The 23246-nt window shown below is 48.0% G+C and overlaps 1 protein-coding gene across 7 annotated transcripts in view; it reads right to left on the bottom strand.

Moving 5' to 3' along the window:
- The window catches only part of TNIK (TRAF2 and NCK interacting kinase), a 370683-nt gene that overhangs the window by 85001 nt on the left and 262436 nt on the right, over positions 1–23246 (bottom strand). For all 7 annotated transcript variants that reach the window (XM_041731634.1, XM_041731636.1, XM_041731635.1 and 4 more), the window contains exons 8-11: positions 18888–18942; positions 16656–16734; positions 8204–8379; positions 3204–3270 (exon numbers count right to left, since the gene is read on the bottom strand). In XM_041731634.1, the coding sequence (XP_041587568.1) occupies positions 3204–3270; positions 8204–8379; positions 16656–16734; positions 18888–18942 (377 nt within the window). The remainder of the gene's footprint in view (positions 1–3203; positions 3271–8203; positions 8380–16655; positions 16735–18887; positions 18943–23246) is intronic.

The following is a 23246-nucleotide window of genomic DNA, read 5'->3' as shown; positions in this document are numbered from 1 at the left end:
CGCGCAGATCTGCTTCTGAAGGTGAGGGAGTGAGCCCCCGGGCCGGAGCTGCAGGTTCTCATGCTCAGGAAAGGCATGAACAGAGTTGGCGAATGAAAAAATGAACCATGGGGAGCAGTAAGGGAACCTGCTCTACTAGGGGTGCATCCTCACCCCGGGGACTCCTTGCACCAAACTCCAGGAGGCCAAGGCAGGCTTCTCATGGGAAGACGCAATAAGCTAGGGAGGGTGGACATCTGAGTCCAGGCCAACCCCAGAGTGGAGCACGAACCCACGCCGGCCGGCGTCTGAGAGCCAGGGCTGCCTCTCTGCCCCATGCTTAGAGAGCAGGGAATGGTTTGGCTCTGAACACATGGTGTAGCTAGGACTTCAACCCGGCTCCCTGATTTCTAGATTTCAGTTAAGCACCATGGGCCTCAGTCTTCTCATCTGTAAAATGGTAATTGTGCATAGATGTGCATGTGTGTGTGTGTGAGACAGAAAGAAAAAGAGGACAGAAAACACCATAAAGGAACAGCACCTACTTCCCCAGTGGTCTAGGGCCGCCCTATTCACATCTAACTGCAGGTGAACAACTCAAAGTTGGGCTCTTTGGTTGGGTGTGGCAGCCTAACGGGGGAGGGGTGGTAGGCAGGGCTCCTATTTGTTCATGCAAACCTAGCTCTTTTAGTCTTTCTGGCAGCTTCCACCCGAAACCGTTAAATAACTGGTGAGCCATTTGTATGCAGCAGGCACGGTAATAGGCTCTCGTGGACATGGGCAGTAGCTAAACAAATTCTCCCTCTAGTTACCGTCTTGTGGGGAAGACAGACAAATAATTAGACAAGTGGCTACAAATAGCATAATTTCCCATATGAACAGGGTCCAGAGAAGACAGAAGATGTAACAGTTTAAGAGTACAGTGGTGGGAGGCGGGGACGGGGGCGAAGGGCTCTGCTTCAGAGGGGGTGATTGGAGGAGACCCCTCTAAAAAGGTGCCAGCTGAGCTAAGACTCAAAAGATGGAGAGTCAGTCCCATGAAGAGGTAGGGACGGAACCTTTCCAGAAGGAAGAAATGGGGAGGCCAGTGGTAGGGACAGGTGGGACCTCTATGAGGACTTCCCAGAGCAGAGTGAAGGAGACAGGAGCTGGTAAGGCACGTAGCATGGAAGCCGTGCGCGGAGAGGTTATCGTCAGGAGAGGGACGTGATGGGATTTGTTGGGCTGCTGCATGGATGACTGTCTGCAGGGGGCAGGAGGTCAAGCAAGGCCACCTGAAGCCCGTTGATGGATCTGGTGTGGAGAGTGAGCGATGACTCGCAGGTTTCATCCTGGCACCCGGACAGTGGTGGTGACGCAAACTGGGGTGGCGAATGGTCAGGGGGAACAGGTTTGTCGGCAGCTGATGAGGGGATCGTGCTGTGTTGGACAGTGTAACTGCTGTGCTGTGTGACTGCCATCTATGCCCAAAAATGACATGAAAAGGGCTTCGTTCATAATGCCCTACAGACAGTGCCTGCATTCCAGGAACAAACCTCCTTTAAAACTTCCAGCTTTTGTGTAGAACGCTAAACCAAACCCCGAGCGACACTGCGTACGTACACAGGCCACCAGCCCTGGGCAAAGGCGGCAGGACGTGGGGAACCCGGCCTCACCATGCACACGAGGATGCTCCATGAATACAAACTGAGGTTGAATCTTTGTCAGGCGGGCTGAGCCGTAGTAGTGGCTCAGTCATTGACTTGGTGTGTGTGGCCTGGGTGCCACCTCTGAGCTCTTACCTCATTTCTAAAATGAGATAACCACTGTCCCTTTCTACTTTTCAGGATTTCATGAAGATTGATTACATGTGTCCATAAAACAGGACTTGGAACAGAATCCTCAATGTGATATGATGACACATTGAAGTGCTGCGGCACGGCTAGGTCAGCCCGCTACGGGACTCCTAACACACGGGTTAGCGAGTACGAGTTAAAACAGGGCTTTTCAGTTCTATAGAGAATGGTCAGGAGTCCTGACGTGACATCCGGGTGAGTTTGGGAAACATAAAAATAGTACGCAACTTCTCTGAAAAGCAGGCGTTCGGTTCTTTGCCTTTACAAGAACGTTCATTTTCCATGTCACTATTTGACAAACGTCATCTTTATGCAGCTAAACTGGGGGTAGCCAATGTGTAGAATATTGGATGGAAGGAAAAATTCTTCAATCTTTGACTTTGAAAATTCCTTTAGTAGGTGAAGAGAAAAACTGGATGGCCCTTTAAGTCCCTCCCTCTTCCATCAGTTTAGCAATAATCCAGCTGGGTAGAGCTGAGTTAACTCAAAAGAAAGAAGCCACTGGCTTGTTCTAGCAGCAGTGGCCGAGCTGGCCCCTTTCCTGAGCAGTATGGGACCACAGGAGTCCCTCCTTGGATGGCTAGAGGACGGAGACCTATATACCCCACTGAGCCTTCTGCTTGTGCATTTTCCCCAATAAATGTTTTCTGACCATGGTGTATGTGCCCGTACCCTCAATTCGCTGAACTGCCACCAGCTGAATTCTCTCACGGAAGACAAATCCTTGAAATGTGAGCACCCTAACCTTAATTATTCATACGCACACTGGAAGAAAGTTGCAATCAATGTCAAGTGAAATTCAAAATGCATGGATGATACTGATAAAGCAACATTGATCCTGGGGTCCAACATGTGACAACTGGAATAAGCATGTAATTTTCTATCTAGGGTTCCCCTCTAGAGTGTGATTTGGTTTCCTGGGAATCATTTCCTCTTGGATTAGCTTGTGGTAAAAATATCAAGACAGGTGACAAGGACAGTGGCTGCTGAAATGGGCTTCTCAAACGTATGAAGTAACGAACTGAATGTGTCAAGTCCAAAGATACCATTTAGGTCTCCTGAAAGTCACAGTTTTAGGCACTTGGAGTCTCGGATTACTCAGATAATTGCCTCCTACCCATTCTACACGTTACATATGTGAGGAAACAAAGTCTGAGAATAGAGACCATAAATCTTAGGGGACAAGATAAAGAATACGCTGATTTCCACGTTTTTGTAAGAGTCTGCCTGGGGACATTTTCCCAAATTAATGAGTAGGTTCATGGGCAATAAATTAAATAAGACCACCTTGCTGGATTCTTAAAAATGAACCTATAAATCAAAAGGAAGCAAGTTTCACAGACGCCCAATTCAGAACGTGAAAATAAGACTTGGCTTTTGCTCTCCTACCTGGGCTCTCCTGAGTCATTCTCCTCCTCTTCTTCCTCACTTCCGCTGTACTCATACTCGGTCTCATCTAAAGAGAGAGTCACAGAATGTTAGTGCACAAAAGGTGCTACAGTTCAGTCAATCCCACCCTCTTCTTACGTATATATATGTATAATGTAATCTGAGGCCCAAAGAATTGTCATTAATGCTGACCTGGGACAGCTCCAGGCCTTCTGACTTGTGATCTAACAGTTCCCACCACCTGGATTCAAGTACGTGGACTTAACATCCAAGACTGTCCCAGCTGATTCCAGATATCTGTCCCTGATGCCTGCTGTTCATATGAAAGTCAAGATAAGGAACCAAAAAATAACTTCTCAGTTTGTGTTAATTCCCATTAGAGGACCACGTGAACCGATCTTTCATTGGCCCACTATTAACACATTGTCCTATTAATCATTTCTCAAGCAGGAGTTTTATTAAGACTTACATGTGCCCACAGATTAGTCTTTAGATATCCTGATAAACACCAGAAGGAAATCTGACAACGTGCTATCAGAAATACGGAGTTAAATGACCCACTGGGGACATCCATTTAATTCAGTAATATGTTAAAGCAGGTTAACATGTAGTAATGAATAAGACTGGGTCTTTACTTTGGAGCGGATCAGAATCTAATGGGCAAGGCGGACAAGTAGGTAATCAGATCCGCCATGATTATTAAGAAATTAATCCATATTGAGTGTCTCCCATGCTGGTTACCCTTCTAGATACTTTACCTATGTTCTCTCATTTGTTTTGCTTAACAATCCTTTAGCATACTGCCCACGTTTCAAGCGCAGACACTATGACAGGAGGTTAAGTGATAGAACCAATGGCTTATTAATAAAAGGTCAATCAATCTGGGATTTGGATTTAGAATTCGATCCAGAACTTGTCCAACTTTAAAACTAGCATTCTTAGCATATATATGCTAAATAGAAGGGCATAAAAAGAGCAATGAGATATCAGAGATAGGCGCAAAGTCCATTGTCCATTGGTCATAATAGGGGAAGGAGACAGGAAAGTCTCTTGAGGAGGAGATGAGCTGGGCCTTGCAATGTCGGTGGCCCTGTTCTAGGCAGACGGCAGCTAAAAGTGGTGGCCAAAGGGCATTCTAAGCAACATAACCACGTGAGGAAGCCTGCTAGTATTACAGGGCATGCAGGACATGTTCACAAGGAGTTGTGAGTGGCTAGATGTGTGGCTGTGACAAAAGCAGATGGAATAAGTAAGCCCAGCACATGTGCTAGGACGTCTTGATCCTTACATATATATATATATATATATATATATATTTTTTTTTTTTTTTCCCCCCTGAGGACTTCTCTGTGGGCAATGGTGAATTTTGGAGGAGCTTTTAATTTTAAGGAGGGGGAGTGTCACATTACTATTATCCTTTCATAGCTGTGGGTTAGTAATTACAACTTGGGAGGTTTAGTTCCGAAAAAGGAATTAACACTGCAATTTGGCTGTGTTACCAGCAGGAAGCAGCACATCTGATGAGAACTAAACACTGCCTTCCAGACTCTTCAGCCAGTAAAGGAATAATGAAAAGGAGCCAAAAGCACCATGACTTCAAGTGTATTTTTTAAAATCACAAGTTAGCTTCAAATATTTAGACACATATGCGGTTTTCAGACGACTTATTTTTTTGAGTATTATCGCACCGGAAATGTAAAGGACCTTCGTAAAGTGTTTCAATATTCCACACTGAAAGTTTACTATTCCAAACTTTCCTGAAATGGGTCAACAGGGAGCTTGAAGGAAGCTGCAGAGATTTTATCTAGTGAAGGAAATTCTAGCAAGGGAAAGCAGCACACAATTGATCCAAATATTTCTACTAAGGTAAAACCTTCATTTGTCAGGCCCTTCAATTGTAATACTTCACCAGAATCTGGTCTTATTGCTTTTATGTTACTGGCATAAATTAGCATATGTCAACAAACGTAATGAAAAAATAACATCAGGTTAAAAAATCATAATGAATTTTCATTAAAATTGTTTAATTGTGGGACACCTGGGTGGTTCAGTTGTTTAAATTCCAGTTTTGGCTTAGGGCATGATGTCATGGTCCAGCGATCCAGCCTGCCTCAGTCTCCCTGCTCAGTGGAGAGTCTGCTTCTCCCTCTGCCCACCCCTCCCCCCACTACTTGTATGCTCTCTCTCTGAAATAAATAAATGAAATCCTTAAAAAATAATTGTTCGGTAGTACCAAAAGCTGGTCTTTGAGCTACTAAGAGAGTGTGGAATTTTTAGAGGAAGTAAATTAAGTCATTTGGTGAAACTGAGCAAATGGAATGAGACCTCATTTGATGGATTCTCTTTCTGGGGAACAGACAGAAAAGAAGGTTTCTGATGGCTCTAAACCTACACAGAATTAGGTTCCTTACATTACTGGGTAACTCCTAAGGACATCTCCTACCAAGAATCATACTCACCTACTCAGCAGAGAAGGAACCCGTTAAAAATAATCTATTGTCATAGAATGGGGAGTTCTGAGTCACCTTCCAGCATCTGAGCCCCCAAGAAGTGAAAAAAACCCAAGGCCCAAGCTTTACCCACTCTACTCACAGGTCAAAGGCAAAGAAAGAGGTTACGAGTTCCCAGAAGGTAACTCTGAATTGTTCTGAAAACTTGTAAGTCCATAAAGAACTGTTTATGTAAGAGTAGCTAATATTTATTATGTTTATACACCAGACGTTGTACTAAACATCTTAATGCATTATCTCATTTAATCTGCAACAATGCCAGGCGATAGTGGTCACTATTATATCCTCTCTCTTATTTTAAAGATAAGAAAACTGGGGTGAAGGTCATCTAACCCTTCAGGGATTAGAGCTAGAATCTCCACTCAGAATTTGAATCTAGAAACAATAGGCCTTCAGGAAAATAAGTTTCCCTTTTAAAAAGTCAGCCTTTAATAGTTGCATGTTTGATGAAAAATCAGTCCTGGAATTATTTTAGGGGGTTGGGGAGGGGCAGAGGGAGGGAGAGAGAGAATCTCAAGCAGACCCTGTGCTCAGCATTCAGTGTGGAGCCCGACACTGGGCTTGATCTCATGACCCTGAGATCATGACCTAAACTGAAATCAAGAGTCAGACACTCAGTTGACGGAGCCCCCCAGGTGGCCCAGTCCTGGGACATTTTGATCTTGACTTACCTGTTTCTCTCATGCCTGGTTCCTCCTGATTTCTCCAGTTCCCTTCCCAGCTCCTCCTGACTGACACCTCATCCCTCCCCACCCACTAATAACTGGAGATGGGCTTCCTTTTTTATTTTTTGTTTTCTCTTGTGCAGGATTTTTATTTATTTATTTTCCAGTGCTGTAAGAATTTTATGTTCGATCAAAATGGGCAATGAAGCTTCATTTCCTATTGACCACTGGAAATAAAAATAGTCTGGGGAGCGCCTGGGTGGCTCAGAGGTTGAGCATCTGCCTTCGGCTCAGGGAATGATCCCGGGGTCCTGGGATCGAGTCCCATGTCCGGCTCCCCACAGGGACCCTGCTTCTCCCTCTGCCTGTGTCTCTGCCTCTCTCTCTGTGTTTCTCATGAATAAATAAATGAAATCTTTTAAAAAAATAGTGTGGTCCCCAAACATTTAACCGTGTATGTTTTTTAAAAACAATTGCAGGATAGTTGAATATAATATTTTATCAATTTCAGGTGATGGGTCTCCTTTTTAGCTTAGCCTTATAACCTCCTACTCCTGAGACGAACTTGATTGCACATTTCCCTGGCAGCCGGGAAGAAACTCTTCCCTTGAACCTTCACTCAGGGCTTCTCCTCTTGCCTCAGCCCCCTACCACTCTCACCTCTGCGTGGTTTTGACTCCTGCACCGCTCACCACCCACCCCACACACCTGCTCATACCTTGCCATATTACAGACAGTAACTGCAGAGGCAAAGAAGGGGAAGCCAAATGAAAGCAGAGCACCCTCCGTCCTGTGAGGCCCCCCACCCTCCAATGCTCCATCTGGCTTGGAAAGAACAGAAAGGAACGGTGTCCAGGACAGAAGCGAGGAAAAGCACAGGGCCGTGTGCCTCTCACCCTAGGTGTCTGGCTTCCCCTTTACTCCCCACTCCCCACATGCTCACCTCGCCAGCCCTGTAATGTCTCTTCGCTGTCATCCCTCCTCCCCTCTGCCCCGTGGCTCCTCCTGCCTCCACCCAGGGAAGACTCACCCTGTCTGTGCTCTGGATCTTTCCCTTTCCTCCCCCTACCTCAATCTTCCTTACCTCCCACCCACCGAGGCACAAAACCGGCCCCAGACCACCTGAGTTTTTCTCCTTGGTCAGGATGCTAGGTAAGGAAATCTGAGTCTCTACTCCAATAACCAGGACACAGTCCCAGGACTCCAAGTTTGAACTCCTGTCCACTAATGCACTGAGAAGGCAGTGTGTGGTGCCTCAGCTAGCTACAGCCACCAGAGATAAGGGTTTTGAATCTATAAAATAAACAAGTGCATGAAATGATCTTCTAGCTCAACGTGCAGGGTTCCGTATATCAAGTCTGGCAACTCTGTGACTATTAGAAAATTCATCTGACTTCTGTAATAAATTCCAAATGGGCCTCAGAGCACAAAAACTTAAATGTTGAAGCCTGCCAGTCTAGAAAAATGTCAACTAAGTGCTTTTTTTGTGTGTGTTCTGTCAATTTTTTGTCTTCAAAACATGAATATTCATTTGAACTAAGCAAATCACTTGTCATATTAAACCACTTCATAGTATTACTCAACATGACTCTTTGTCAGGGCCTGGAGAAGGTGATATTCCTTACAGTTGTATCCTTTCATGAAGATTCCATTTCACAGTCTCACTCCATTGATGCCTACAGGCTGCGAGCTCAGAGGCAGCCCTTCACACTAGAGAATAACGCAGGCCCGTTTGAAAGCCCCACGGCCACCTCCAAATATATCAAGAGGCCATGACTCACTCCATCTTTTGTTTCCTTTGCTAAACTACAAATGTGCTTCTAACCTTTCTCTCCTCGTTTCTTCTTTGTTCTGTCAATATGGTCCTTGAGTTGAATGCGAACCTGTCGTTCATTAGGTTGGTCTCGTATAAATGGATGCTTCATCAATTGTTCTGTTGCTGGTCGCTGGCTGTGATTCTTTACCAAGCAGCTCTCAATAAATGACTGGAATTTTTTTGACCTGTCAAGTGAAAGAGATGAACCCAAAGATAAAAAGGCAATCCAACGAAAAAGTGACCTTCCATTTTCTAAAACACTATGATGAGAAAAAGAAGAAGGCAGGTTCAATTAGTCAACATAGGAATCAACCGATCACAGAGTAGGCCTAGAATTTTATTAGGCACAATGGAGTTCAAAGGCATCATTACCATCAACACAAAATTGAGCCAATGTATGGGAGTCACATGCATAAGAGCATTTTTGCCCAGATTTATAAATAATATCACACAAGAAACCAAAAGGAATCAGATAAGAGAAAGGCCTTGGTGAGAATCACATCTGGAAGGTCTAGTGTAATGAGGGAACCTGAGCTGGGCTTGAAAGGATGCAGAGGAAATCATTCTGGGAAGACAGCTCAGGGAGATAGGAAATAGTGAAAAGCTAAGGCTGAGGCTGGGCACGCCACCCACCAGGGCACACTGAGGTGAGCGGCCTAAAGAAGGCAGAAAATGCAAGCTGCCGGAGAGCAAAATCAAGGTTGGCCAGGGAAGGAGGAGGACATTCTGTAGAAATGAGAAAGATTCCTACTTGGTAAAGTGAACTTGATTAGGTAACTTTTTTCCCCACCGGCAATTTCAAAATTACCTTTGACCCTTGCACTCCAGTTATTAAGAACAGGGTGTATGTGTATGTTCGCTATCAACCAAAGGACTCGGAAACTTAAGGACTAAGTTCATACCCACACACGCACTTATCTCCCTCTAGAAAGGCACTATTGCCTCAAAGATAAACCCTGTGCCAAAGACGCACAGGGGAGGGGAGGGCTGGTGAGAGATACCATACCCAGGAGTAGGCTGCAAGTCCACACTGTGGTAGGAATCACCGGTGGACTTCAGCTGTGACTCAGGAGTTGGGAATGCATGTTCTTGCTGAGAGTTCCAAGAAATTGTCCGGCATCATAAATAATTACTTCACGACTCTAAAGCATGTGCTTCCCCCGGCAGCTGGGCATAGCACCCTTAGAGACCTCAGGGGAACTCTGATCACGCTCTTGGCGGTTCCCCCTCTGCTGGGAGCAGGAGGGAATCCAGCCCGCACCCTCCGTCGCCCTCCTGTGGAGCGCTGTGGAGTCACAGGAACGGATCCCTGAGCAAGCTCCCTGAGGTCCACCAGCTGGCTCCACACGCACACTGCAGGCCAGAAAGCTGCCCCGGCCACAGGGGACACCCGCCGACACCCACCGTGGTGAACATGTTCTTCAAGATTCAAATGCAAGAGGGCGCTTGCATCTGCACCGCTCTCCACCTCTGCCCAGGTCCACGCAGCGTCTCATCTTATTCCATGTGTTTAAAGGACCGAATATGAATATTTCTTCCTCCCTAAATAAATGTCTAAGCTCAGTTCAAGCTTTTAAATTATTTGACATCGAAGTAGATGCACCCTGCTAGGCTTGGGGGTCCCCCCCAGGATCAATCAGGATCAGCTACCCTGTGGACTGTGGAAGACGGAAAGAGCAGGGTGGACACCCCACGCACCTCCGTGTATGTCCCTCAGCCCATGCCCCCCGCGGCCTCCACACTGGTGTCCCCTCCTCTATCAGGTGTGCCACACTTATCTCTGCATCCCGAGCACGCCCGCTACCTGCAGCCTCCAATGCTCGATGGACAACTGCATGCATGCGTGCTTATCGGAGGTGAGTGCTGGGCAAGTGTGGGGAATGGCAGCCTGCAAATCTGTGCTTCTGAGGGATAGAGAGGGAGGGTTGGAGATGAGATAGTACTGGATATGCCTTCTCCTTCAGGCCCACCAGACAAACCCATGGAGGCGCCAATGTGATATAATCGAAGGGGAGACTTTGCTTCAAACAAACAAAAACACAAACAGACAAACAAAGCCCATCATGGAATAATGGGCTGTCCTAGGGAACACACCGAAGAGAACGAGGGTAACCTGCGTAAGGAGACAGACACATTCCACACGGCACCCTTCGAGGTAGGAAATCAGGATCAGGAACATGAAAACAAAAACAAATTAAGACAGGGAGCTGTTAAATATTCATGAGAAATGCAAATGGGAGCCCTGTTTCTTCTGCTTGCAACTCGAAGGAAGTGCTTTCTTTTTATAAAGTGCTCAGCTATTAATTAGAAGGCGATAAATAAATCACACCCAATTTAAAAATGAGATCCAGGCTGGATAAACAGTACATTCCATTCCCCAGTGCTGACAACCAAAAAAAGGCAGGGGTGTCTCTCGGAGGAGACCGCGATCAGAGGTCAGCAGAACCAGCCGGAGTACAGGCTCCTCTTTCCACTCTCTTTTCTGCTTGGAAGGAAGCGTCGGAGACATTCAGGAGAGTAGCTCTGGGCCCGAAGGTTGGGCCAAGATGTGCAGAACCGGGGCAGCTGGGTGGCTCAGGGCGTGATCCTGGGGTCTTGGGATCGAGTCCCACATAGGGCTCCCTGCATGGAGCCTGCTTCTCCCTCTGCCTGTGTCTCTGCCTCTCTCTCTCTCTGTCTCTCTCTCTCTCTCATGATAAATAAATAAAATCTTAAAAAAAATGTGCTGAACCACAAAGCTGGCAATGTACCTCATGTCTTCTTCAAATGGTACCATTTGAAGAGAAAATAATGCTTACTTTAAAACAAATCTTCAAAGAAAAGATTCATTGTCTCTTATTTAAGTTAGCGTGACCAAAGAATCAATATGCTTAATTACACATTTAATTAAAAGTAAAATCCCTTCCCCTATGTTGAACACCACTTGACTATTTGCTGAGCGGTCTGATGGGTTTAAAGTACATTTATATAACTTTATTGTTTGCATCTCTGCTGCCAGTAATTTAGTTCTGTCTCAAAAAAAAAAAAAAAAGCCTAAGATTAGTAATACTAATTTCCCCAGGGTTGGCCTGGAGAGATAAATGTTAATGTTTGGCGCTTACAGTCTGAGGCCCTGGTTCTAATACCTGCATCACCACTTTATCTTCCCAGAGTTTTTCTGTTTGTATATTTAATTGTGTTAGAGGAATTAAAAACGCCTGAAAGATGATTACATTAATCATTATAACCTGTCGGGCTAAAAGTTTTTGGTAATCACAGGACTCTCTAAATGCAATTTGAGCTGCAGAATTTGCATTTGCCCAGAACCACCCCATTTCTCTACTCTGGCCTCTATCACTTCTTAACGGTGTGACTTTGGGCAGGTTCTTTAACTTCTCCGTGCCCCAGTTCCCTGACTGCAAATGGTGATATTGTTAGGATTTATCTCAAAAGAACGTCGTGATGATTCAAGGAATGAATTGATGGAAGAGAGTGAGCACGGCGCCCGTTACATCATAGACACCGCATGTATGTTTGCTGTTGCTATGACTTTTACTCCCACGATGATGACAAGGTCCTGGCAACCTGCGACCATCACCAAGCAGCAGCAGTATCTCTCTGCTGTTAGGTCTGGGGGTAGAAATTGGAAATTCAACTTCTGTTGAACTGAATAGTGTAGTGTTCTTAAAAGGGAATTATTGCACATATGTTTGGATTAGATACGCTAGCAGGAAGAGTCAACGGGACCATTATCTCCAAGGAGACCGGGCAAAAAAGGTCAATTAAAAAAAAACAACAACAACCGTGCAGCAATTTTTGTTTTGATTTTAATAAAGTCCCAAGTCACATTACTGCTAGCAAATTCAGTTAATCGGAGGTATTTTCTGATATTTGCTTTCTGTTATTATTATTTCACTTAGAACATGCACACACACACACACACACACAGCTTTGTCGTTTCTTAAAAAAACAAAAGTGCCTGGAGTGCTTGGGTGGTGCAGTGGGCTAAGCGTCGGACTCGTGGTTTCAGCTCATGCTGTGATCTCAGGGTGGTGGGATGGAGCCCCGTGTCGGGCTCCAAGCTCAGTGAGGAGTCTCTCTCCCTGTCCCTCTGCCCCTCCGGCTCATGCTCTGTCTCAAATGAATAAATCAATCTTAAACAAACAAACAGTGTCTGACAACCCAAGAATCAGAACCGGTGTTTCATAAAATAGTAGGAGTGACTGAAAGTTTGGGGGTGAAGGCAGAAGGCGGGGGTTCCAGGTTGGCTGTACAGGGAGGAGCCAGCTAACCACACCAGGGCCTCTGGTCTTCAAGTGGAGCACCAGTAGCTTGGACCAAGGAACCTTATGTCTCTTCCCAGTGAGAAGCACTTAAGGTTTTTCTAATGATCTTGATCAAGTGCTTCTTTGCCTGTGTAAATCTCCACATCTAAGGAGCATGGGAAGGGAAAGAGGCCAACCATCTTTTACAGGAAGGAAGTCATCCCCGTATTTCTCCAGAAACTCCTGCAGGAAACCATAGCACTCAGTAGGACAGGGGAGCACGGTGGGAAGAGAAAGGAGAGGAAATGGGTTGAGGGAGATGGTTCACCATGTGGGTGGAATCTGACCATGTATTAAGACGGGAGGAAGAAATGGGCATCACAACTGGCTGTGCCTTTGCCTGTGGTGACATGGAGACAGAGGCCGAGAGCGCGCTTGGCCTCTAATTCAGCTGAGGTTGTAATCCTCCTGGAGACCTAATTATTGAATGGCTGGGCACTGACTGGAGCCCTGACCCCATGACCTCCTCGGCACCGAGGCCTCTCCTGATGCGGGAGGAAAGGGCAGGTTCTGGAGAGTGGGGGTGCTTTCCTTCGCGTCTCCCACAGCCTAAGGGCCGAAGGGTAGCTCTCCTGCCTTTCCTTCCCTGGTTTTAAGGCACAGGAAAAAAGTGTTCAACTAAGAGACTAGTATCCCACTCTAACCTTGAGCTTGAGAGCCCGGATGATACAGTAGAGGGAATGGGGGTTACAAACCTGGGAAACGAAAAGATTGTACAGACTTGTGCAAGGAACAGAACCCCCCTAACCTTCGATCTTCTAGCTACAGAATGAGGACCCAGAGCATCTGCCTGGCAGGGTTGTGGTTAAGATTAAATATGTGTATATACATATACATACATATCTATAGATCTTATATATATATATGTACAAATAAGATGTAATTGTATTAAATTTAATTTTATTAAACATATATTTTAATTTTATTAAATTGCATTTTATTACATATATTTAATCTTATGTATAAGATCAATCATTATAATTATATAAGATTAAATATGTATGTATGTGCATATATATATATATAAATTTATACACACACACACACACACATAAATTATTGAGTCTACGACACGCGTATGCCCTCTATGTCCTGTATATTGTAGATTTAGTAAGTTTGCTGGAAACGACCCGCAACTGCATACTTGTGCTAAAGAGTTGCCGGCCCATCTTACCACAACGGTGCACCCCTTTGGTAGCACTTCAACATATACCCTGAGAACAGGGTACTTCATCTGCTAATTCATCAGACAGAGAATATGGCTGGATATAAAAGGAACATTTTGGAGTTTTGTTTCTTTGGACGGGTGGGGAGAGGGATCCTCTCCCTTAAAAAATAAAAGAAAAATAAATAAAATATTTGACTTCCTCCCCAAACACATATTAAAGCAAACCCTAACTTTTTTTTTTTTTTTTTAGATTTTATTTATTTACTCATGAGACACACACACACACACACACACACACACACAGAGGCAGAGGGAGGAGCAGGCTCCATGCAGGGAGCCCAACATGGGACTCGATCCCGGGACCCCAGGATCACACCCTGGGTGGAAGGCAGGCACTAAACCACTGAACCCTAACTTATTGCAAATCACTCAGACTTGGTCATTCAAGAAAGTACTCTGTGGCTTATTTTCATTTAAAAAGTAGGATTAAAATGTTTTTGCCTAAAAAGTAGGATTCTATTGCAGAGTACTGGGAGCCACATTCTGTGTCCTATGGCCTGGGGACTGCATGGCCATATTATAAAGGCAGGGTTCTGGGTGAGAAAGAGTCCTTTGCCAGGGCTCCTGATTGCCCATGCACACCCGAACAGCCAAGCCATCTCCCCTTCTCTGTCGGGCAGTGTGGCGCTCACAACCTAAGGGGCTTTCCTTCGGAGTCAGGGAGGCCGGGTGAGATGGAGGCCTGGTCTCCTCACTGTCCCTGGACGGACCCAGCCCCGGAAGCACCACCAGGATTAGTTCTTGTGGTCAAAGGTTTGAAGCAGGAAAGTCAGCCTGTAGTTTCCTCCAAGCCTGCATTTCTCAAACAAGGTCAGGGCAGAGTTGACCTTTCTTGGAGCAGGGTCAGCAAAAATTAAAACTGTAGTGCAGGGCCTGTTCACTCACTTTGCTTTTCTAAGGGGACAGAGAGGTTGGCCAAAGGGCAGTGCAGGCCCGGGAGAAGAGAGAAATAGGACATATGCAAGGACCAGCCACCCCCAGCTTCTGAGTTGGAGAGAGGTGGCGATGGGTGGAAGGACAAGCTGCCACCTAAGAGGAGCTGGAGCCACTTGGCCAGGCAGTAGTGCCACACCTTGGCACAAAAGGCCAGAAATCTGAATATAATGCTCCACCACCAGGTTTTTAAAAGTTGGCGATTAATTCAAGTGTTTCTGAAACAGCCCCGCTGTGCTGACCAACCGTAACACCTGTGTGGGTGGCCAGGGTGTCCTCTGTGGGTCCAAGGCTGGAAACAACTGTCCAGCAGCAGTGCAGGGAGCAGGAAGGGAGGAAAGGGGGGCACAGGGTCAGGAAAGCCCACTGTATACAGTATATGGGGTACATGTGGGAGGGGGGGTGCAGGGGGACAGGGAGGCTTGGCACAGGGGACGAGCAGAAAGCTAGCAGAGGGCTCTGTGGTGCCACTGATGCTTCCTGGGAGGGAGGTGACCCGAATTCTTTCCCGGGGAGTCTGTTGCAGGGAGAAGAGAGGAAGCAGGGCCTGCTGCTCATGTGCCGTACACGTACCCAATGGCAGGCTGTTGCTGGGGAGAGAACGACGTCTTGCACAGTGACCCTCCAGAGTGAGGAGGAGGAGCCACCTTCCCCCTTGTTGCCAATAGCAACTCTCAAGCTCTTCCTCTGCAGGCCTTGGCAACTCGGGGCTGTCGGTCCCCCCGGCTGTTTCCCTCTCCTCTCGGTGCAGTATGCTTTTCTCCTGTCACACCCGGGTGGCTGTGTCATTACTAGGTGACTGGTATGAACTAAGACGGTGCTCTGCGTGGTGGAGGGGGAAGCTGTGGGTGACAAGGGTCCCAGGCGAGGGTGACCATGAAGTGACCATGAAGTATGAAAAGGGGCCGGAAGGTCTTGAACCTTCATGCTCTGACTTGCCCAGAATATGTCTCTAGAAAAAGATAGAGGGTCGTAAGTGGTCCAGGTGTTGGCCTGGGGCATGGGGAGTCAGAGACTCAAGAATGTGCTGGAATGCGTCAGGATGTCCCATATACACAGGGGGAAGAAAGGAACAATGAATTTTTGTCAGGCAATGATAAGCTACAAAGACCCTGATCTAAGTACACACAAAACTCAAAAGTCGACCCTCTGGTCTCACCTACAGAATTGTATTTCCCAAACTTGAGTCAGTCGTGTACCACCAACACAGTTTTTTGTTTGTTTGTTTGTTTTTTAAGTAGGCTCCACGCCTCCCCTGGAGCCCAACATGGGGCTTGAACCTACGACAGTGAGATCAAGACCTGAGCTGAGGTCAAGGGTCGGATGCTTACCTGAATGAGCCACCCAGGTGCCCCACGACCAACACAATTTTTAACCAGACTCTTACATGGTCCAGACTAGTATCTACTTGTTTTTTTTTTTTTTTTTTAAATCAGGTCAATTTTTTTAGGGGAATAGGTTTGTTAAATGGGAAATTTTATCACCGCCCCAAATAAGAAGCCAATACCACGTGTCTTAAGGGGAAGCAATAGTAAAAACCAATATTACAAATATTTATGCACAGGCCAGTGAGATCATCCCTCATACTACCGGTGTGTGTACGCACTCACAGGATTACCATCTTCAGGAGTCGAAGAAATGCCAGCCAGCCTAGCCAGCTGACTCTTGGAATCGTCACCGTCTCTGATGAGATGCCAGGAAAGAGATTTCTTGGGAGGGTGATACATCAAAGAGCCTTCACGTTGTTACTTGGGTTCCACTACTCCCTTAGCTAATCGCTCCTCACCTTGAAGGTGGGGTGATAAAGACCCGCTGTGCAAAGTCAGTACTTAACATTTGCTCTAAGATGAGTGACGGCAGATGGGAAATCCCTCCCCAAGGCTCGGTATCCGTTGGTCTGATCATGCAGCTGGACCTACGGATTTGAGCTCGTCCAAGAGAGCATCGCAGGAAAACCCTGCCCTTTGATCCATAAAACACCGAAGACCAAACTCACCACTTCTTGGACTTCAGGCGAGGCGCTGGGTTCCGGGGGATGAGGAAGAGGGCCCTCATGGGGTGCATGTCACAGAGAGCTGCAAGAGACCAGAAGAAGGGCCGGCTCAGGTTGGGAGGCCAACCCCAGGCCAAGCCCCATCTGGCTGTGCGGCTAATGCTGCCAAATGGCTCGGAGTCCACACAGGCCCAGCGAGCAGAGTCAGAAGATCGCGAAGCTTCTACGCGTTGAGCATTTAAAAGAGCTGATGTTTAACTACAGAAGTCCCATAAGGTACACATTAAAACTCGACACTGTTAACATTTCTATGTTTACTTCGTCTTTAAGAAAACGAAGTTAGGGGGTCAAAACCTTTGTTTGGCTCTAAATAACCATCTAAGATGCAGAGTAAACAGCATCAAGGTAACAACTGCTCTGGAGACAGTAGGTTAGTTTTCTTTTCTTTTTTTTTTTCTTTTTTTGGTAGGTTAGTTTTCATAGTAAAACCCTAAGTCATAAAATGAAAGGTAAATGGTCTGTTTCTTCTACACTGAAGGCTCACGCGAACGCAATGCTACCTACACAGAGATTTAGAGTACAGGGCGCTAGACCAGAACACCTTTCTCTCTGTATTTCCAAATATCCTGATGGCTTTTCAGGTTTCATGACAGGTTTGTCTCTGGTTTTGCTTGTTGTTCACTGGCCCCAGGAAGAACAGAGAGATCAAGGCAAATAGGGTCTGGTAGGAAAGTTATTAAAATATCTCAACCTGTAAACTACGGCATTACGGTTCTTGAGAAAGCACTCACGCATTCTTATCATAATCACAAGATTTCACTAGTTTGCTTTCCAACCATCGGGGTATCTTTTCCTTTGTGCCCAGAATAAGAATATATTCTCCCCAAAAGCTGAAGGATTCTGTGGGTAGAAGTTCATTTTCGACCCCGTCTCCTGCTTATCAAGAATGACAATGTGAGAGTCATACTTCAGGCTGCAGTATCTGATTTTCCTGATTCATAAAGGCCTCTCAGCATCGCCAAAGGAGGGGAATTTTGTCCCAACAGCCCGATCACGCTGCAGAGGATGCCTCCCAACGCTACAGTGAGAACTACAAGGACCACGGCAACGTCAAGACCAGCAGTTGTGAGCAAAACCACTGATCATGCGCCGAAGGGGGCGGCTTTGGTTCAGGCGGTCTGCAGAGCAGACACCAAGGTGGCAGTGACGAAGAGGAGGCTCTGCCGGGGGGATCCTGCCTGAAAGGAGGTGGGGGGCAGGCCGGCCACGCTGTCCCATCGCTCAACAAGGTTGACCCGAGTGAAGGTGAGAGGTGGCCCTCGGAGGCAGCTGTGCACTAGCAGGTCCTGCGGCCTGAGGACCCCAAGCCGGGGACTAAAGAGTGAGGTTTGCCTACGAAGGCATCCTGTGGCTTCGAGAAACAGGTCTGTCCTGTGTCCCTGCCATGCAGGGCACGAGGGCACTGAGTCGGGGCGGCTGGGTGGGGGGCCTGGGGGACCCTGGGTGAGCCAGGCTTCCTGCAGGGGAGTCTGGGGGGCACAGGCTCGTGGCCAGCATGTGGCCGGGGGAGGCACCCCTAAGCCCCAGCTCTCCAGAGCTCAAGCCCTTTCCGGGGTCCCCCGGGGAGCCCTGGCCTCTCAGCGCAACCCAAACTCTAAACGTCGGTGTCGGATGAGGACCCAGGGCCGCGGAGGCCATGACTCGTGCACGGAGCGTGGGTTCTGAACTCTGGTTACGCGGCGTTTACTGGCGCTGTGGGTTGGGCCGCTTCTGGGTTAGGTCAAGAGCGGCTGAAGAACAAATGACACCCGGAATCCGGGAAGCACACAAGAGTCCCCACGTGCTTTTTGCCTTTTCTTTCCTTTTCCCCCTCTAAGCTCAAGATCCTGACTGCACTCCCAAATCAATGGATTCCTGGTTGATGGAAGCGGACTTCGCTTTCCACGCACGCCAGCCGCACCCCCACGGGCTCTGCGCAGCCAGAGGAAAGCTCCTCCGGCGCCTGGCAAGGAAGGCCCAGTCCCCTGCAGGGAGCAGCCTGGCTGCAGGTCCCACCCGGTCCCCTGCAGGGAGCAGCCTGGCAGCAGGTCCTACCCAGTTCCCTGCAGGGAGCAGCCTAGCAGCAGGTCCCACTTGGTCCCCTGCAGGGAGCAGCCCGGCAGCAGGTCCCACCCCCACCCAGTCCCCTGCAGGGAGCAGCCCAGCAGTAGGTCCCGCCAGGGGGAAGGTACTTACGGGGAGCGCCCTCTGCCATCTCGATCGCGGTGATTCCCAGAGACCACAGGTCACTCTGAAAGACATGCACACACGCGTCAGTGCGGGCAGCCTGCTGCAGCTGCTAAGTGCTGCAGAAGGGCCTGTAGGAAAGCCATTCCCTTAGCAACCGATTTCACCCACGAAGCTTTAAAAAAAGCAAGGAGAGCCTTTTATTTTAATTTTTAAAAAATTTTTTTTCTTTTTACTTCTCATGGGGAGCATCCTTCGTGGTATGGTCTCATACAGAGTGGCTTTTCGGAAAATATGGGGAACATGCATCTCACGTTTTAACAATGAATGTACAGCCGAAAGGAATCTGTTGATCGGACCATGTGCAATTGATATTTTTCGACAGTTTTTAACACCTTTATTCAGGTATGATGTTTCCTTTTTTTAAAAAGATTTTATTTATTTATTCATGAGAGAGAGAGAGAGAGAGAGAGAGGCAGAGACACAGGCAGAGGGAGAGGCAGGCTCCCTGCAGGGAGCCTGACGCGGACTCGATCCCCAGACGCTGTTCAGGTAGGATTATCACGTAATTAACTGCCCATGTTTCAAGGGTATCCCTTGAGAAGCCTTGACGTGTACACGGCCCGTGGAGCCATCCTCACAACCAGCGGTGTAAACATGCAGCACCCCCAAATGGTTGCGCTTGCTCCTCCATCGCCTCTCCCCCACCCCCCGTCCCTGTTCCAAGGCACCCCCCAATCTGCCTCCGTAGTGACACTACGGATTGCTTTGCATCTTTCGAAGTTTTCTGTAGATTCAGTCATTCCGTGTCCTTGGCTACCGCAGCGGATGACAGTCCAGGCCCGCTGCCGTGTGTAGCAGCACCTCATCCTTTTTATTGCCGAGTGCGGGCCCCTCGTGTGGATACACACTCGCCACACTTTGCTCATCCATTCACCTGTGGATGGACATTGGGAGTGTTCCCAGTCGGAGCCACTGCAAATAAAGCTGCTACCGACGCTCACGTGCAAGCCTTTGTGTGCACAAATGCTTTTCTTTCTTTTGTGTAATGGCTGGATCGCACAGTAGGTGCCTGGTGAGTGGGTTGTTTTGACCCACAAAAACAGCAATTTCATGTGGTCTGACCAAATAAGATGAGGACAGGGCAAGTTCTGGGTGGTGGCATTCGCTGATATATCTCCAGAGCCTAGGACGGAGCCAGGCCCAGAGGTCGGTGCTGGATATGTTTGCTGAATGAGTGAACAATATCTTCTATCTTGCAAGTAGACATCACGTAAAACAGAGAGCCGGTACCCTTGTATTCTTTCTTATGTTCTTGTCAGAATTTTCTAGACTCATGTCTTTACCCCCTGCCTGTGCAATCTCTGCCTGCACCAGCATGCTTCTCCTCCACTGTGTGCATGGCTCAGCTGTCCCTAAGTACTGCATCGGAGGGAGCAAAGTAGAAGGGGGACACCAGGTTAGGAAACCCCAGAAGGGATGCTTGCTGCTTCCCGGTCCCAGCAGCTTGGTAAAAACACACAACATGTGTTCAACTCGAGGATTCAACTCGAGGAAGACTCTCATCCTCCTCTCATTTTCAATATATCCTGCACTTTGTGTGTTATTCCAAATTCTCCCCTGTCACCTCACTCGGATTGACAGAGATCAAAGTTAAGTCTCCTTGCTATTCCCATCAAACAAATGTCAAGGTCACAAGAAAGGAGATACACCTCGAAAAGGGACTATGAAGTCCACGCCAAGCCATTACCCAGAACTAGACTTCTCGGTGTGCCGCGAGTGACGGCCAGCCCTGCTCAGTATTTGGATGGAGGCTCGCACACACACGGAGGTCGTCTAGCCTCTTGCCTGAAGTGTAATCTACTTTAGAGCAGGTGCCTGGGACACACACTAACCCCATTCTAGGACCAAGGTGGGGGGATTCTTTTAATTCATGAGCCCATCAATCTGTTCGTGTGTTACAAGCTCTCAGAGCACCTTGAGACAATAACACACCCGCACAATACCACTGTTCTCAGAGTCCAACTCACTTCTCTGCATAGGACACAACTCAGGAAGGCCTTTCCCTTTGTTCTATTTCAAGACGTTATTCAGTTGTCATTACACACACACACACACACACACACACACACACGCACGCAGTTTGCACAGCCCAGCAAGTGACTGGGCTTTCCTGCAGGCTCCTGGCCTTGCTCAGGGAGGCTCCTCTGGAGCTAATGGGGAAGGCCCAGTCCACTATTACCAATGGCTCAGGAGCACTAACTGGTAAAATTGAAAAGCACAGCAACCCCGTACCTGGGGCTTCACGGTTGATTAACAGGGACAATCATTTGAGAACATGGCAAAAAACACTGAGTCACTCACTGTGCAGGAGGCTTTAAACAGGAAGCCCAGCAAGAATAGTTTGGAAATGGTGGGTTGTGCTATTTCGGTAAGATTTCAACATCTCTAGGACTTGGGGGCTCTACATTTTCCCTATATGCCCAGAAATCGAGTGTTTCTGTAATGTGAAATGGGGTGCAAATATAATACAAAGGGGGTTGCCAGGCTCTGTGTCCCTAAGGGCTATGGCAGGGTCAAGTGTGTAAATGGCCTTCAACTCCCGGGGGTTTGAGCTGGTCTGAAAGCCAACTGAAGGCCTCTGAAAGGAAATGATGGGGTGAGAGGGGCTCCGGGCCCGTCCTCAGATGGGGAAGCAGCAGCTCCGAAAATCCAGGCAAGGTCCACCTCCGAGGCCTTGCCTTAGCTCTTCCCTCTGCCCGCAGCAACTCCCCCAGTCCTGTGCTGGCTGACACCCCCTGCCCAGGAGGCCTTTGTTCACACGCCGTGTCCCCAGGGAGGCTCACTGCGTTGTCCCCCGGCGCGGCCAGACCCCGTCCCCTTGCCCACGTGTGGCCTCCGGAGAACGAATCCCCTCTAACACCTGCGCAAGTTACTACTCGTCACGGGCTCCTACCGTTTGCTGCTACTGTTTGTGTCCCCTGCCCCCAACACACACAGTAGAACATAAGGTCCCCAAGGGCAGGGAGGGATCTTTGCCCGGTTCACTGGTATGTCCCAAGTACCGAAAGCAGCACCTAGACACAGTAGGCACCTAGGAAAGAATTGTTGAGTGAATAAACGAATGGAAGATGCTTGAGGGAAAGGAGCAAAACTGCGTCCTAAGATTGTTAGACTCCTTGTAGGGCATCTCCAACCTTCCACACACAAGGGGAAACGACTTAGGCAAGACCACAGCGCAGCTCAGCACCAGGTTTGGAGCAGAGCTGGGCCTCCCGCTCTCTGAACTGTCATCCCAACATAAAAACCCGAGGATTCATCTTTTAGGTAAAATTTGCTCCCGTAGGCCTGGCGCTGAGCACGCTCTTGGGCATGCAGTGAGCTCGGGAACATGAATTTCCTCCCTCTCCGTTGTCAGGTGGGACGGCGCGCGCCGGCCCAGGTTTCCCTGGCCCTGCTAGTGGCAGATGCTGTTTGCTGGCTGACCCAAGGCATCTTCGGTCCTCATTCCCTTGCTGCCTCTACCTCGGAGCATAGGGACGCTAAGCGTGTTCATCCAGACTCCCCTGCAGCCAAGGATGGTGGGTAAGGACGTGACGTAGTTCTGGCCAGTAAGACCCAGGCAAACATCTTCCGGAAGCTTCGGGGAAAGCTTTTGTTTTTCCCGATACGAGTGACAAATACAGCTGATGTCTTGACAACCCTTTCCCACTTCTTATTGCCTTGAATAAAAGCATCAGATCCAGAGTTGCAGCATCCAACTCGTCAACCATGAGGCTGTACGTCAACAAATTCACTGTGACAGGCTAGAATGGCAGGGCCCGGGGGTTTGAGTCCATCAGGGAGCCGCTACACCAACTCCGGGCGGCCTGCCTCTAGCCTTCTGACGACGTAGGGGACCGGGGCACAGCCCAGAGTGTTCCTTAGCGTGACATGTATACAGCAATAGCGTGAGGGAGCGTGTCTGCCAGTAGGCAAATGGAGGGGTCCCAGTTACCAGGTGGTCCTGGCTTTAGCCCACAGGCAGCAGGAAGAGCCAGCGAGGAGATGCTTCTTTTATTCAGTACACATGATCTCAGGTCTCCTCTTAGGCAGCTCCCCACCCCCCCCCCAAAAAAAACCCCAAACAGCCCCATTCAAACCAAAGTCACACCATCCCAAGTCCTGTACAACCTCTCTCTCACGGTCAGGCCAGAAATTGCACCTTCTTTAAGCCCTCATTTGATACCATCGTAGAGTCTTTCTTTCCTTCTTTCTTTCTTTCTTTCTTTCTTTCTTTCTTTCTTTCTTTTCTTTCTTTCTTCCTTCTTTCTTCTTTCTCTTTCTTTCTCCTTCCTTCCTTCTTTCCTTCCTTTCTTTCTTTCTCCT

The sequence above is a fragment of the Vulpes lagopus genome, chromosome 17 (genome assembly GCF_018345385.1).
Source record: "Vulpes lagopus strain Blue_001 chromosome 17, ASM1834538v1, whole genome shotgun sequence".
Classification (NCBI taxonomy): domain Eukaryota; kingdom Metazoa; phylum Chordata; class Mammalia; order Carnivora; family Canidae; genus Vulpes; species Vulpes lagopus.
The sequence above is the reverse complement of the archived record's forward strand: the minus strand, read 5'-3'. Positions and strand labels throughout refer to the sequence as shown.